Raw genomic sequence first — 17,107 nt, 5'->3', positions numbered from 1 at the left:
TCTGTGCAGTAGGCAATAAGGCTGAATTCTTTTTATGTCTCCTCACCAGAGAAGATAAATAGTCTTGTAATTCCTGTCTCCCTCTGGCATTGGTGTTATCGTTTATATCCTTTTGTACTTCTGTATAATAAAATCTATTTTCACAAAATGCATCTTCACCCATTGCTGAGCTGACAGTTTATTAGGTTTTCGGATTACTAACTTTTGTGCTAAAAATGTAAGTTTTCCAATATGATTTGTAATCATTTATCACATACCTTCTGAAAACTTGCTAGTAGTTTAGTTATGACAAGCCACCGTTGGTTAGTGACTGCTACCTGTAGTGGTTTGCCAATCCATTCCGCCCTCGTTGTTAATCACTATTGGGCTTCAAATCAAGAGATTCATTGTTACAGACATTTTTTGATAAATATTAATAACCTTACTAAACCTGGAGAGTAGTAAGTAACCGTAAACATGGTGCATTTTTTAAATGCCGGTCCTTTAAAAATTACAGATTTTTCAACATTTACATCGTTACATTTGAGCTAAAATGTTGTACCTTCTAGTGTTTTTACTACAATAATGATTATAAATGTAACAAAAATGTGTTTTTATTTAGCGCAAACATTTTGCACGTATGAAACGTTTTTATTCCATGAGTGGCTGTCAGTAAGCATTGCTTTATTCTTTTTTACTGCAAAACTCAAATTTATTATTTTCGTTATCTTTCTGAGCTGATCTGTATCTGATTTTTGTAACGAGATCCTAGTTTAATTTTACCCAGCAATTAAAAAGAAAAAGTGCGCATTTTGCTTAGCATCGGAGAACAGAATGCTTTTTGTAATTACACATTGAGAAAAACGAATGTTCCTGATTGTGAACACGTCTATGCATCCAGGCATGTACTGGCCATCTGACACACTGGCAAATGCCCGGCAGAGAGGGACTTGCATTTTGCAGTCACCGAATGGATATGGACAATCACGTTGTGAGAGTGTAATAATGTAACGTGCAGCCGAGTGTATGTCATTCATGCTTCCGGTCTTGGTCATCCCCAGTCTGGCCTTGCATGGATCTCTTTTGAGTTTCATATTTGGAGCAGAAAAGCAGTAAAAACTGTACTTACTACTTTTTAATCTTTCTTATGTTGTAAATAAATCCTGTGGACATTTTTATAATTCTTAAGATAAACTAGAATTCATGTGTTCTGGTAAAACATCTTATACCAAATGCCAAGCATTGCACATACCTTATGTTTTAGCGTGAACGGAATCCCCTTACGCGATTGCAATGAAAATGTAAAGGGTCCATTTGGCTATCACATGGATTTAAAGTGCCACTTTTGTATTGAATTTCAGAAAACGGTTTCTCACTTCTGCAGTACTCAAGTAGTTTAACATTGACTGTTAAGCTTCCTGAGATGGAGGGTGTGGATGGTTACTGAACCCCTGCAGGATTCAACTTCCCTATCTTGCAAAGGGCATCTCCTCCGACAGACTATTGAGTAAGGCCTGTGAGAAGTAGGTCTTCGTATATCTCGTCTACGTGTCTTGGTAAAAGCACTAGTTGTGCTTTGCCAGAGTTATTTGCCCTAAGCTGGTAACATCAGCATCCACTGCATGACCTATTTTAATCTAATTTTTAGTAGGTAGTATGTCAGGGTGTTGGCATTCTGAAAGTAAAACTAAAATGCCACCACTCATTACCAAGGTGACTACATCAGCCATTTTTTCCCAGGACACACATTTTATTGATTTTTTTTTTATATAGCGCCATCATATTTTGGAGGACTTTACAATGGGTAAAAAGGACATAGAAGCTAGTTTAGTAGGACCCTTCTTATGTCTTGTTTCTGTAAGTCACTTATGTTATACACTACTTGTTATCTCCCTGCTTACAGAGCTGTGAAAATATGATGGTATTATATAAAAAATATGTAATACATAGAATACATGCAATTTGCTTGCTGTAGTAGCCTCTACCACCCTCTTAGTAAAGTAAAACTTTTTTACGTTATCTCTGACCCTCTAGGTTTGGATTATTGTTCTAACATTTGAAATAAACTTCTCTATTGTGAAATCCCTTTAGGTACTCTGTAGTGTCTCTATTTCTTCTATCCTCCATGCTATACATATTGAGTTCCCTTAGTCTTTTCTCATCATTTTTATCCTGAAAACCATTCTAGGGCTGAAACAACGAATCGATAAAATCGATAATAATCAATAACGGAAATCGTTGTCGACGATTTCCGTTATCGATTAATCGAGTGATCGATTCGTTGTTGGCTCCTTTTACTTACCTCCGCGAGCGTTCCCTGCTTCCGCTACACGCTCTGCACTGCGTGACGGATGTGACGCGTTCCGGAGGTAAGTATTCTTCATGTCTGTGCGAATCGCTCTGTGCGAGTGGCTCCGTTCGCACAGAGCGGTTCGCTCTGTGCGAGTGGCTCCGTTCGCACAGAGCGGTTCGCTCTGTGCGAGTGGCTCCGTTCGCACAGAGCGGTTCGCTCTGTGCGAGTGGCTCCGTTCGCACAGAGCGATTCGCGGGGGTGGGGGTGGGGTTTCAGGGGATGCAGGGCAGAGTGGGGGTGGGGGGGCAGGCCAGGGTAGGAGACTGAGTGCAGGGCAGAGTGGGGGTGGGGATGCAGGGCAGGGTGTGTGTGGGGGCAGGGCAGGAGACTGGGTGCAGGGCAGAGTGGGGGTGGGGGTGCAGGGCAGAGTGGGGGTGTGGATGCAGGGCAGGGTGTGAGTGTGGGTGCAGGGCAGAGTGGGTGCAGGGTGTGAGTGTGGGGGCAGGGTGTGAGTGTGGGGGCAGGGCAGAATGTGGGGGCAGGGCTGGGTGCAGGGCAGAGTTGGAGACTGGGTGCAGGGGCACAGTTCAAAGTGCTGGGTGCAAAGTGCCAGGGCTGGGTGCAAGGTTCTGGGTGCAAAGTGCCAGGGCTGGGTGCAAAGTGCCAGGGCTGGGGCAAAGTGCTGAGTGCTGGGTGCAAAGTGCCAGGGCTGGGTGCAAAGTGCCGGGTGCAAAGTGCCGGGTGCAAAGTGCCGGGTGCAAAGTGCCAGGGCTGGGGCAAAGTTTCTTGAACAGTAATAGTCCACCTCTTTTCAGAATGTTTGGGGTTATTTTGTTTCATAAATATTGTGTTTGGGTTTTTGTACTTTGAACATATTGTTTTTTTATTACATCATAACAAAATAAGAATGTTAATGTAAATTTTAAGTTGTTTTTTAACATCCAGTTCATTAAATTATTTTAAATAAACAAAAAATTTGCATATTTTTTTTTATCCGATTAATCGAAAAAATAATCGGCCAACTAATCGATTATTAAAATAATCGTTAGTTGCAGCCCTAAACCATTCACCATTCTGGTAGCCTGCGGTAGAGCATCACATAACAATTTGAACTAACAGAAGCGAGGGGTGAAGAGAGTGAAAATAAATTTCACGTGTTGCTGACCAGCACTTGCAGTTTCCCCTTCTTCAGAATGTGGGATGTAGAATATATGAGTTTCTACATCCCTTATACTGATGGGCAGTGGTGTCTCAGACACTGAAGAATGAAATCCCCAAAGTGGGTTTGGGGTCCTGAATCCTGCGGTACAGAGGCAGATTTTGGTGGGATATAGTGGCAAAATATGCTGTACTTGGGGAGTGTTTACCTTTAAGTTCCGCTTATTCTGAATATGTCACCTTGTTACTGTGGATAACATACTGTTTACTTAACGTCTGTAAATTTCTGTTACCTGAGACCTGCACATATGGTGTTCCTGTTGAATAAGCTGTGTTTACACTGTGGATTTGTGAAAACGGTGCAGAAATCTAATTTGAAATCATATTGGGAGTAAGACTATGTATGTAATTGCCATTTTTCATATTTTAAATCAAACGCTGTGTTTCCCAGTGCCGGGGCATTCGCTTTACTCCCTCGGTTATATAGAATACTCAGGAGTGCTTTTTAGTTTGCATACATTGTGCATGTGGTTGTGAGTAGTTACCAACAGTCCTGCTTTAGTCAGGACAGCTCTGATGGTGTTGCATATGTCTAGACTAATGGAACCCCAAATACTCTAAAATTGGATCTTGCTACAACTTAAATGGTCTTATTACCATAGAACCAACTAATTCAAACAGGGCCTGTTGGAACTGGGCTGCCTGCTTACAGAGGCAAGTATAGCATTGCTTAACCCAGAGGTGATATCTCAGCAGTTAGTTAGGGGGGCTCCCAAGCCAAGACGTGCCTAACATCACCCAATATCAACCAATAAAAAATATCTGCTGGTTGGATTTAATTGTTTTTGATGGGCATACACATTTCCGACTTCAGAATCACCATACATGAGAACCTTCTGGAGTCTCTGGACACCAGAGCTAATAACCAGGCCTTCAGGTCAGAGTGGTAAATCTCAGAGTGAAAGAGTGGCGTTTGGTCTTGTCCTAATTCTTGAATTATGATAAGACATCATGGGTCAGCAGTAATGATGGTGTTTGAGGAGGGGGTGACTTGGTGCACGTGGATCACGCCTTGGGCAGTGCCAAAATAAATGTTTCTGTAGGCATAGAATTGTATTCACGATATCAGGTGTTTTCCAGGTGAGACTGTGTTAAGAATTATGAAAGGCAAACCCCAGTCTGCATCTTCTGCAAGAGGGGCCTGGGGACATATCTTGAAGGTTTTCACTGAATTAAAAATGCATTATATAGGGTCAGCAGAGCACTAGCATCAAAGGTACTCCTCTTGCGTAAATATGTGTTTTATTCAGGTCCGTAAACATTCATTAATTTTGTTATTTGATGGTTATGAGCAAAAGAAGTGTGTATTTAACAAATGGTTTTATATCTGCCATACCAAGAATACAGCCAGCAAATAAATAGGTGTTTGATGCTTGTAATTGTCTGTCTGCAGCTGTTCTTGATGATGAGAGGCTCACTGCGGAAGAGATGGATGAGAGGCGAACACAAAATGTGGCCTATGAGTACCTGTGTCATTTGGAGGAAGCCAAAAGGTAAGCGATGATTAAGAATGTCTAAAGTGAAGGAAGCTGTGATGTCTGGAGCCACGGCTGACATGATCTGTGAAATACATGGCTTTAGGATAACCATACATGTCCTGGGTTTTTCTCTTTTGAGAGGCACAGGGACAAGCAGAGGAATTGGTGCCTAGTGTTATTACACTTCTTAAAAGCACAGTTCCGCCTAAACATAGATTATTCTAATAAAGGTTGTGAAAGTTGTAAGAGCTTGCCTATCAGACCCATACAAATATGACTGGTGAGCGACAGAGCCGGTGCTTTAATGTGTGGCCGTGGGCCATGTAGTCCGTGAACAAAGATTGCACCAAGTGCCCGGGGCCTCTTTTCTTACTCTGTCCGACTCTGTTGCCTATGATTGGTCCCAAAGAAGAACATTATTACACAGCTACAGTCTAATTGGCTCAGATTACAGATTACAATTCCGTATGAGGGACAAAAACACATTTAAAAATCAAGATTCTGGATTAATTTTTTTTCTTTGCCTCCTAATTAGTGTTTTCAGATGTTTGTGGATGGGTGGTATGACAGATATCCAGGGCTTCACTTATTCAGACTGTGATTGCACTCTTTTATGTTCATCCTTTATAATATGGTCTCTTAGAAAGCTTTAATGTCGTGTTCTACCATCCAGCGTGACCTTGGCTGATGGATACGTATTTACCTGCTGGTTATCCTGGCTTCATTACCAAGGCTTCACAAGGGATCACATCAGAATAGTAGTGCTGGAGCAAGACCAGGGAAGCATGGAAATTAGCTGCCTGCGGAAAATGACTATTCAAATATTTAATGATGTTGGTTAGAAGGTCTGATTTATACTTTATTTCCTGTTGAAGAGTATTGTCTTTTGTGTGAACATTTATGGACTGATGTGCCCGTCTAGGCATACACTGCTTGAGAGATGAGACCTCACATTACAAGTGATCTGTTTATTCATGTGAGTAGAGAAAGCTAAGCCTTGTGATTAACATGAAGATATAGTCATGTGAGAGGGGTGTTGTGTCTGCTCCATTTAATTGCAGACACTGTATGTTTTTTGGTTTATTTTACTTCCTATATCAGAGTCACTTTACTGATTAAAGTAAAGTTCTTTGTCCAACTCCTAAATGGCTGCTAAGGCATACTGAAGGTTTTTTAACCAAGTGTAAGAATTCATATGTCCTGGCTCTTAATAAAAACATCACATGCCTAAGTTTGTCTTGTTGCTAAATTTACCTAGTTAACGTAGACAAGCAGCTTTAAAGGTGGAGCAAGAACGCCAAGTAGGAGTGTACAGAAGGTGATGTTTTTAACAGAATTTTTGATAAACTTTTACGGCTTTGGTACAGAAACAGTTAATGGCTCACCCATTGCCCTATCTCGTGTTGGGCAATCCATACATTCTTATTTGCAGTAAGCAATAGGCAGGACTTTCAAAAGTGGACTGTCCTCTTTCCTTGTCCCACCTTTGATTTTGAAAAGTATCAAAGCAGAGCACCAGAAAACTACTAGCTAAAGAGGCCCTGTTTGTAATATGATGCCTCTAATGGTGTCCCTTTGGGTTAAAATGCAGTACAGTCCCACTGATTCAGCTCCTTGGTAAGCAATATAGCCATGAAATATTAGATAGGACTCGCCGTACTTGGGGTACTTTGACGTAGTGGCGGGCTAAGCAATACATGACCATATTGAATGACGGAAACCCCAATATTTATGCATTGGATGTCTGAATGGTATGTGCTGAATTCTTGATTTGTTTAAAGACTAGTGTGATGTGCAGGTGTAAGGAGAGCAGTATATGTGCTACTACAGACCGCTCATTTGGAACATGACAAGAGGAAGTGTGAACATTGTGATGAAGAGTAAATGTAACACTGACAGGATGTGACTCACCTCCTTGCAGCTGCCGGTCTCTGGCACTTTCGGTTAACTTATTTGTTGCTTGGAGACTAACCCGCCGGACAGAGGCTTGTGATCATCTATTTACTTGTTGTCACAAACAGTGAAAGCACAAGATGTTAAAGTCATGGAGATATATATATAGAATCTGATATAACAAAAGTTATGATGGGGTAAAGGTGATGGAAAACCGTTCCGCTTAAAATTACGGGGTAGCAGAAGCATTATTGAACTCGAATTAGTAAATAAGGGGTAAATAATAAATAAGTAAATAAGGGGTTATTAACAATTCAGCGACCCCCCCTAGAATCTGATAAGTAGCTGAACTTAATACACCTGCCATTTTTCACTTTAAATTTTGAGCTCATGGCTGAGAGTGACTCATGGCTGAGAGTGAAGGAAGTTGCCTTGTCGGCAAGTTACCTAAAGGTTCTATAGAAAACTCATTTCAACATAGTTGTTTATCCGTTTGACAGTGGGAGACACAATGTTGTACACAAAGCCCATCGTTTTAGACATAGCCGAGGAGGAAGTGGGTTATTGTTGCAATGAGTAATTAAGAAATTCTGCGTGTAGGAGTTATGCACATGGCAGGGACAGGCTAGATCCATAAAAGTTTCTTTTTCTAATATTAAATCCTTCACTACACTTGTCTGTTGCTACTTTTAATAACTGATATAATTTTGCCACTATGTTACCGTATACTTTTGTGCGTACCATAAATACATTCACATCTTTTTTTTGTGTTACGAGAGAACTCACAGGAAAGCTCAACCTATTTATTTTAATTTTGTTTCTGCATTGAGATCTTATTTACATCAGCATCTTCTTAACTTGTCATAGTCTAATAAGTGGTTCGGCTTATTTGCTTCAGCAGTTGTACCAGTTTGTTGACTTTGCAGTCATGGTAACCATATTGTTTCCTTTCTCTTACACACTATGGTCTGTTGAGACCCCCATGCGCATGCTTGGAAAACGCTCTTATTTGTTTTGAAGCAGTCAATCGGACCAGAGAGGAAGGAGCTCCTTGATTTTTCAAGAATGCATACTTTAGAATCTGTTCTCCTTTAGTCGGTGGTGTCAGGGACAGTAATCTGTTTCATCTCACCTGCTAGAATTTTAGATCAAGATATCCAACATTGCATGAAATAGTTTTTTTTATGAAAGTTTTGTTTTATTTCAACAGCTTGGTTAGTAAAAACCTGTTAAAAGTACAAAAGTGTGTTGTAAAGAATTACTACCCTGTTTATGAATTATAGCAAATTTTGCAGCTTGCCAAGTAAGGTAACTATACAAAGAAACAAAAAGTGTTGGTTAAGATCTTAGCTAGAAGTGCAAATATTGCTAAGATCTTTTTTTTTTTTTTTTAGCTATTCTAGTAATTCTAACCATTACATTCCTCTGATAAGTCGTCAACTTATTGGATCATCTCCAGTTCAAATACCTCATTCTAGATAAAATTGGAACTATACATATTTATTTTAGATAACCTAATGGCTTGATGATTAAGATTTATTGTATTACTATGAGATTTGTTGTAATTTGCTTCTTCGTCGTTCAGATTGTATTTATGTGACTAAAACTGGATTTCTACCCCTTTTTTCCCTTTGGGTTTTAGATGTGCCGACATGAATGTCATTTGACTTGTTGTACCAGCTTCAAGGTGTTGGTTGGTTTTCTCGTAAATCAGAATTTTTCTAATTTTCTCATCCTTGTATGATTCTAGAGTCTACCTCTGGGTTTATATATCTTCTGCAAGTTTTTGACATTACTTTTTTTATTGAAAAAGTTTATTGAATTACAGGCATGCAATAATATTACAGATATCCTGGTCTGCTGTGACCTTCTAGGACTGGAGATGGACCCTCCTGTCTATGTGCATGTATGGAATTATAAATTATAAAATGTGTGCTTTTTTTCGTACTTCACAATAATGAATGTATCGGTACATATACATCAAATTTATGTATGTATTCTTATACAGGACTATTATTGACCTAAAAGTGAACTTCTCTTTCAAAACATTAGCTTTTAAGGATTAAAATAGACATTTTTAGCTTCTTAAAATATGCAGCACAGGAGAGAACATCAGATGTTTTGGAAGTAGCCTAATTACTTACATCAGCCAGTCTTCGCTCAGTGACTTAATGCTACAGATGTGTCAGTTCTTGTCTATTTTATTTAAGTGCTCCCCTGGCTGCCTCTTTTGAAACCAAAAACCATTAGTAAGTAGAATTCTTGCACATGATCTGTGGAATGCTCCCTGCTCTTAGAAGGGGTAGTTAGGGAAACCGTTTAATGAGCCTGAAGTTTCATTTTCTAACTCCAATAACGGAAGAATGCCAGCAGGCTTCCATGCAGTAAAATGCACTGGAGTCCAAAACAATATGGCACACTTTATACCATTTTTGGTGGCGTAACAATCTGTCTGCTATGTCTATCAATGAACTGAGCAGCATTTCATCTTGGGCAAGAAGACGGGTATCAAGTGTCTGTTTAACTGAGCTGTAGAATTCTTTAAATTGAAAATTTTAAGAAAATAGATTTTGCCAAACACATGTTGATTTTGGTTGTCACTGGAACGGGTGAAGGGCTGCCGTCTGTTATCACAGTGATCTACACGGAAATGAATTTGATAAATGCAGGTGATAATGCTAGGGAGTGTCCAGAAACAAAAATATTTTCTTTCAGCTGACAATTGAGTATATTGCGTTACTTGTCTAATGGAAGAGCTTTATGACACTGATGTGAAAAACCCTGATTTACTTTAAGAACGTGTACCTTGTTTGATATACTATAACAGAATAATATTCTGCCAGGGTTATAAAATGCAATTCAAAGCCCAACCATGACCTTTTACCTTTACAATCATCATAGGATTGTATTTGATTATTTGACTTCCTAGCCATTGTTAGCTTTTAATATCGGAAAGAAGCTTATATATATTAACTTATTTAAGTATTATGTATACTACTGTATTATAATGACTCTCTAAAGACAGATCATAGACCAGAAGAGTTAAGCAATTTGGTCATTATTTTTTTCATTTAATACAATGGAAAAAATATTTGCTATGAACTGTGTATAAGACACCTATTAAATTAGACAAGTCCGGAAGAAGCTTAATATTGTCCAGCATTTTTGAACATAGTTTCATTATATTGATTTAAATTGAAGTATCATCATAATGATACTTCAATTTAAATCAATATAATGAAACTATTTGGAAACAGACTGCTGCCATTTTTGTTTTACCCCATCCTCCTTCAGTAGCTGAAGATCTGGAGCCATAAAGAATGAAATGATTGATAATTAAGATCCTAAAAGCATTTTGCAATTGCACCTTTTAACTGTACGTGACAAATGAAGATTTAGAAAATTACAAAGAAACCTGAATGAGGAAAACTTTTACATGATAACCATTGGCTCTGGGGAGTGTTTGGGTATTCAACAATAGTGAGAATGATGTTTTAAATGCGTATTTAATTTAGTGTGACATAATAGACTTTGTTCACTGGGGTAAGTAACTGATCCAGTAACACCAGGGAGCTATAGAAAGACATATAGGTCAGATGAATGCAGTTTGCTTTGAGACCCGTAAAGAAAATTGCCATAACTGTCTATTTAAAGGAACAGTTTCACATAATTTACATATACAATAATTGGTGATGTCCTTCACCTTTCATAGTTTTCATATACCCTATGTAGAGAGTCCAAGCTTCTCGCCGCTGGCAGCACCATTTCAGATGTCCTGGACTCTGACTACCAGTTGGAGAGGGTACATGAGCTTCTGGTGCTTCCGCATGTGCTGAAACCCAGCATTCCTTACTGACTATGTTTATTGAATGAATCTGAAAGGGTAGGAGGTTGCAAAACTAGCACAGGGACTATAAATTCTACCTCTAAGAATTTCAAAACCCTGAGGGAGAGTATGCAATATGCCCAGTAATGTATTTACCTTGGGTGCAGCTTCAGGCCTGACCCAGGACAGCCTACGTTTTCTTAACTACCATCATTACTGTATAGTTCTGGGATATATCATATATTTTTTTCCTCTCTATCTTTTCTTACCCTTGGGTCCTTGATTTGCAGCCAGTTCTTTCCCTGAGCAGTTCCTCTGCCTATTAGTTCACATGAACACTAAACTCAGTGTCACAGACTTTGTGTGCTTCTCTCTTAATTTGTGTTCTAAAGCCTAGTTTCAATTAAAGTAGGAGTGTTTTAGGAAGGAAATTGTGTGAGGACAGGAATTGTATTGAAATTTGCAGAATCAAAAATACTATGGCATGTGAGTGCCCACTCTTTGTTCAAAAGCCCCACTTACAGCAAAAATGCCGTGCTCATGCCTCACTCTCTGGGACCATACCAGTATGTGCAGAAGTTATCCTGCAAGGTCACCTATCCATCTAGGCATCTCCAGAGCTCTTTTCATGTGGAAGTAACTTGCTGCTAAAGGGTAAATCAAAATGTGATAAAATATATTAAGCTTGGATGTCCCAGTTGAACTGGGGCCAACCTCCACTTATCTTCCTTAGTTCATTTTCATATTGAACAATGCTGAAGCCATCATTAACCGTATTTAGAAAGTTGTTGAAATTAGGCTTAATTTAAACTTCTCACTGTTAGGAATATAATTCAACAAGCCTAAGGGTACGATGTTAATTTAACTGTCATGACAGTATTTTTAATATATTTAATGAAATGTTGACGTCCCTTACGGGTGGAAAGAGGGACAGAGTAATTTTGGTCCCAAAGAATGTACATTGTTGAAGCGACACTTGAGAGGTCTGCCCTAGCCCATGTAACAATCTTCTGTGCCAATGACACAAATGGGGCACCACTAGGCTGCTGAATGAGCTACAAGGTGAAGTGTATGGAGACTTCATTCACGTGTACTTTTAGGGTGTATACAAGCCCACCCAACATTGTGTGCCCTGCTGGCTATTTTGTGCTGTAATGTCAGGAGGAAGCCCTGGATTAGTAACAGAGCATTTATGAGTGATACATTGCATGGATAGAAGGAAGGTGACAAAGTAAGCCTAGTTTACTTCACTTAAACAGTCCACATAGTAAGCACTCTTGGGGTTTGCTGAAAATATTAATTGTGGTTTATTCACAAAAATCCACGGTTCAGACTCACAGGAGACTTTGATTAAAATCTTTATCTGCCAGTAAGAGACTGAAACATTGAAATTTTTATTTGTATGCTAGTCTATGTCACCTGTTGCCCGATGCTCATTGAAAGATAACCATACTTTGGAATGCTCTGGAAAACAGAACTGGCTACTAGACCTCCAGATCATTACCTTCTTATTTATATAGCACCAACAAATTCCATAGCGCTATAACAATAGAGGGGAGTTAAAATTACTGATAACATAAGAAATTGACAATTCACAAGACGAATTGACCTGGAGGAGAATAGGGTTCTGCTATTGCTAACAATATATTAAGAGGTTGAGTCGGTATGAGAAAAAAGATTAGAGCTTGCTTAACTGAGAATGATTTCATTGTATGGTCAGTGCATTATCTTTGGGTGATTGAATGGTGTTTTGGACTCACTTTCTGTCCACTTACCCTTTGAAGTCTAATTGTGGATGGTCCAGACCCTCTCTGTGTGGCCATTCCTGCCTCCATAACTTTGGCGTTGTACATTATGTATATGTCTTTTTTTTTTTTTTTCATGTATCATTCCCATGAGGATGTAGGAGTCATGATCCTGTTTCCTTTTGGTCACCTTCTGACCTTTCCTCAATTCCAATTATTTCCTGTGTGGTGTACAATCACTGTCTCGGAAGTACTTCAGGAAATATAAGCCTCCCATCATGTGTCTAAAGAGCGATCATATGCCGTGTTATTTGCGTGTACAGATTTGGGTTAAATAGGTGGTCAATGATGAAGTCTAGTGCACCAAAAAAACTAATTTTGTTCTTAAAATTTAAAAGCCATTTAAATTTAAATTTTTTTTGTTAAAATAGACAAACTCTCTAACCAAGGTGAGCATAGTTCAGATGCTGTTCATTTAACCCGTTATATGCCCAAGGAATATACTATGCATTGCTCAGAGTTGAGTGGTGGTGATAGAATCCGTTGTGTTTCTAAAAAAAATTACCACCACATGGAAAAGAAGCACCATAGCATAGTTATTCTTTTTGTAGCCTTGCGAGAAATTGGTATATTTTAAATGTATCCACAATATATATGTTTATTGTCCTGGGAAGGCCATCAAATCCATTATCCACCCGATGCATTTGCTTTTTTTACCCTTGCCCTCAGCTCCTTGGCCTGCCGGAGATGCGTACACCTTCTGCTTCCTTGGAGTCGGTTTGATACTTTACCGTCCATTAAACACCTACGGACAATGAATCGTTCTACAAATTCTGCAATCTAAAATCCATTCACGTATGAAAGGATTTTGTTTTTGGAGGAATGGGTAGAAGTATATTTGGATACAAGACTTTTTTTATGCCTTCTGAATTTTATTTATGCAATTTTATATTTTCTATAACACAGTATGATGACTTTAGGGCTTTAAAACACTGATACACTCATACCCATCAAACATTCTGAGCTCCTAGAAAAGAGGGACATCAGGGGAGGTAAGGGGGGATTTGAGTCCAAAACAGTGACGCGTAGGGATTATGCATTTACAGGATATTTATTCAGTACCTGATTCAGTTGCTTTTATGTTCAAAATGGTTGTGTGACTGACATGTTTTGTTTAAAACTGGTTTAACCTGTTACGTCTTACGGTTACAAAACCTGGGCTGCTGTTCCTTGCTGCCAGTTTCTATGTCCTTTTTGTTCTTGCAATTCCAACATGCTGGATAAACTCGCCGACCTCCAACTTTCACACTATATAAAAAAACTGATGTCATATATTACAGAGGGTACCGCTTTAGGGAGAAACGGTGGGACATATATATTTTTTTAATTTCCTATTTTTCCGTCACAATCACCTTGCAAGAATTTGCTTGAAATGCTTCGCCTACAATCTTTTTTTTTTTTATTTTATTTTTTTTAATTATTCATAAAAAATGCAGGTTCATGGCCAGTTGTAAAGAGGGACGCATACACACTTAAATACGTGTACTTGTGTTATATTTTGTAGCTCATGGTTATCCAAACATAGGACTGGTTTTTTACTGGTAAGCTTTTATGGTCCCAGAATAATGATCATAAAATATTTTTAGTAAACTAGATGCTATACCTCAGATTTAAACGGATTTTTTTTTTTTTTTTTGTAACCATAAACCAAATGGGATTCAAAGCTGTGTGTCAATGAGTTATGCTATATTGGTTTATTCAGTGACCTTGAACCAGAGCTGTAAGATCTGAATTCGTACATTGGGATAGAAGCCTGCGGATCTGAGTTCATGGCAAGTTTTGTTCTGTCCCTTCTGCTTAGGTTTTCCCTTCGCCAATAGGAAGCCAACGGGGTAATACAGAACACTGGGAATCTCTACAAAGGCTTTTGAACAGACCCCGTGTTTTATTTTTATTTTTTTTAATTTTTTTTACCATATTTGCTAAATTACCAGTATAGGACAACTCTCAGCCATAGGTGCCCACATTACATAAAGTAATGCAAATAAAACAAGTGTGTGTGTGTGTGTGTGTGTGTCATTCTCTCCATATGAAAAAGTTTTTCATCACTATACTGATGAAACCCCAAACAAAGCCTAATTGTATACTGCAACCTGATATTACTGTAAACATCAAAATACTGGGTGCATTCAAGACATTCTGTGATGTCAATGAAATCTATCATCAATTTTTCCAGCGACAACAATGCTTCCTGTTTGAAGTAATCACTGCATTGCACCATGACTGTGTGGGCGAGGAAACTAAAGGGATGCTGCCTCCTCCCCCAATGCATAGTTACAAAAATGCTACGAAGACGTTAGAAAAGGAAGACCCCATGCTGTGAAACAGTCGATTTGTTTATGAAGTCAAAGATAATGTAGTATTCTGTGATGTGATGCATTATAAGTTGTGATCTAATGGGACGCTCCAACCATCCTATGCATATGATATCTGAGAGGTCCCTTTACATTTTCTGGGTGTACCTCTTGCAAATGCAAGGGGATTATATGGAATATCCCTGTGTGCATTAGCCCCTTTGACAGCCCCAAGCTATTTCATTGTTCATCCTAACCGGTGAGCTGCAGCTTTAAAATCAAGAATGCATATTAAAATACTTTAAAGGGACTGTTTACGGTCCTGAACAGCCACATAAAAGGAGTAATCTGAGTACTTTGATACGCATTCTTCAAAGTGAGGCAAAGAGAGAAAACCATGGTCTGACATATGTTGCCACTGATTGACATACCTGGGAACTTCTGGACTCCGGCTACCCGGAGCCTTCCCTTTCGGGACGCGGCCAGGACTGACGGCAGCGGGAAACATCCCTATTTAAATGAAAAATGGGCGGGGAGCAGGTGTTTCTAGACCCTGCTCCCGCAACCCGGAGGATTCGGGTCTTGACCCGGTGCTTCACCTGGCAATCTCCGGGTCAAACCTGGAGAGTTCCCAGTGGTATGCTGATTGACTGCTTGAAGGATCCAATCGGTGGCAGGAAAGCGCTTCCATTAAAATTATTAGGGGCACTTGCCACGCATGTGTACAAGGGTCTAAATAGAACCCCACATGCCAATGCTGGAGCTGAATGGTAGAAAGTAAATTATCTGTGGGCAGGGAAAGGGGCAAATGGATATGGGGGGGGTATGAGCGCCTACAACTATACATTAAATATACTATCATCCGACCACCTTGCTAGGTTATGTTTTAATAGTTAAAAACTTAGTTCTTTGAAAAAAAGAAATGCCAGGGCTCTAATTTTAGAGCTGAGTTATATGAGGTAACAAAATCTGACAACGGGGACATTATGTACATTGAGACAGGGTTTGGCTGTTCTAACATTTATATTTACACATCCGTGCCTAAAAGTATTAATAACTAAGTTGTTGGTATGTATTCCGATAGATTGGCCTTCGTGTTGTATTGTGCGTATGTCTATGTATGGATGTCCATATTCTATCTCAATAAATACATGCACTGACTGATTTATGGAAAGTACTGTGAGAGCTCCAACTTTTGCATCCCCCCCCCCCCTCATTTAAGCAAAGTTCAGCAGTACATCTCTCTGTCCCTGCTTTCATGTGAAAAGAATTTTGATCTCCAGCAGAGCAGGGAAGCACATGAGTAAAACAAACGAGGCATATCACTCCAGTTTGAAGCTCTTTTAAAGCAGCAAGGCTGGCTAATGAATTTTTAGCTTGGCTCAAATGGATAAAACACAAGGATGCTTAAGAGTAGTATTGCATTTAATTAAATCCATAAACTAGGCATGTTGTGTGTGTGTGTATATTTGTTTGGGTGGTAGACAGAAGAAACGTTTTAACTAAAGGGGAAATGCCGATTGGTACAAAGGTATAATGCACGTATTCCAATTCTTGGCTGTGGAGGCAAGCGTTGGAATACTTGGCTCTTGTAGTTAACTAAATACCAATGCCTCATTGAAAAGGTTTATTTACATTCATTCCAAATCTCAACAAGGACGTTACAGTTAGGAAATTAAGTGAGGATCTGGTCTTACAAACGCTTGACAAAAGCAGAAAAAAGTAGCTAAGTTCATGGTTACAAATGTCTAGAAGTGTGACGTTCCAGATCCCTGCAAAGAATGAAGAATTTCTTTTATACCAGAGTGTAGGAATGAGAGCCTGTACCTTGATTTAACACAAGATAGTTCTTTTGTGATCTCCCTATAGAGCCTGTAAAATAATCATTTGAAATGTGTTTTAACTGTTCAGGTTCACTCAAGCTTTTCAAAACACGATAGTTGTGGTTTATTTATTAACTGCTGATAAGGTATGCGGGGCTGTCCCCAATTAGAGGGACAGTCATGTATGCTTTGCTGGCTTAGTGCTGATTAGTGTGAGAAATGCCGCTAGACAACTTGTTAGAGGCCTCGTCGCTTTCATGAATGAAAACAGAAGTGTCTTTCCATACTGTTCAGGGTTGTCAAGTCAGAATGGTTACATATTTCTGACCACCACCTATAGTGCTACCCTGTAATGTGTGGGGGTATATAAATTCAATGAAGGAAATCACTAACTTAAAAAGGAAGTCCCATGGAAAATCTTTTTCTCCTTGAATATAAAATACAGTAATGCAGGTTATGAAACCTGGTTTTATCTAACTTTTGCTCTAATAAACTTAT

The 17,107-nt window shown here is 39.1% G+C and overlaps 1 protein-coding gene across 2 annotated transcripts in view; it reads left to right on the top strand.

Annotated features, from left to right (window-relative positions):
- The first annotated feature begins 4,891 nt into the window (after positions 1–4,891).
- The window catches only part of LOC149278439 (ras GTPase-activating-like protein IQGAP1), a 57,802-nt gene continuing 45,586 nt past the window's right edge, over positions 4,892–17,107 (top strand). For both annotated transcript variants that reach the window (XM_089501952.1, XM_089501953.1), the window contains exon 1: positions 4,892–4,983. In XM_089501952.1, coding sequence (XP_089358078.1) covers positions 4,919–4,983 — 65 coding nt within the window. In that variant the 5' untranslated portion in view covers positions 4,892–4,918. The remainder of the gene's footprint in view (positions 4,984–17,107) is intronic.

The sequence above is a fragment of the Sceloporus occidentalis genome, unplaced genomic scaffold, assembly GCF_023333645.1.
Source record: "Sceloporus occidentalis isolate IW3139 unplaced genomic scaffold, rSceOcc1.0.p SCAF_189, whole genome shotgun sequence".
Lineage (NCBI taxonomy): Eukaryota > Metazoa > Chordata > Lepidosauria > Squamata > Phrynosomatidae > Sceloporus > Sceloporus occidentalis.
The sequence above is the reverse complement of the archived record's forward strand: the minus strand, read 5'-3'. Positions and strand labels throughout refer to the sequence as shown.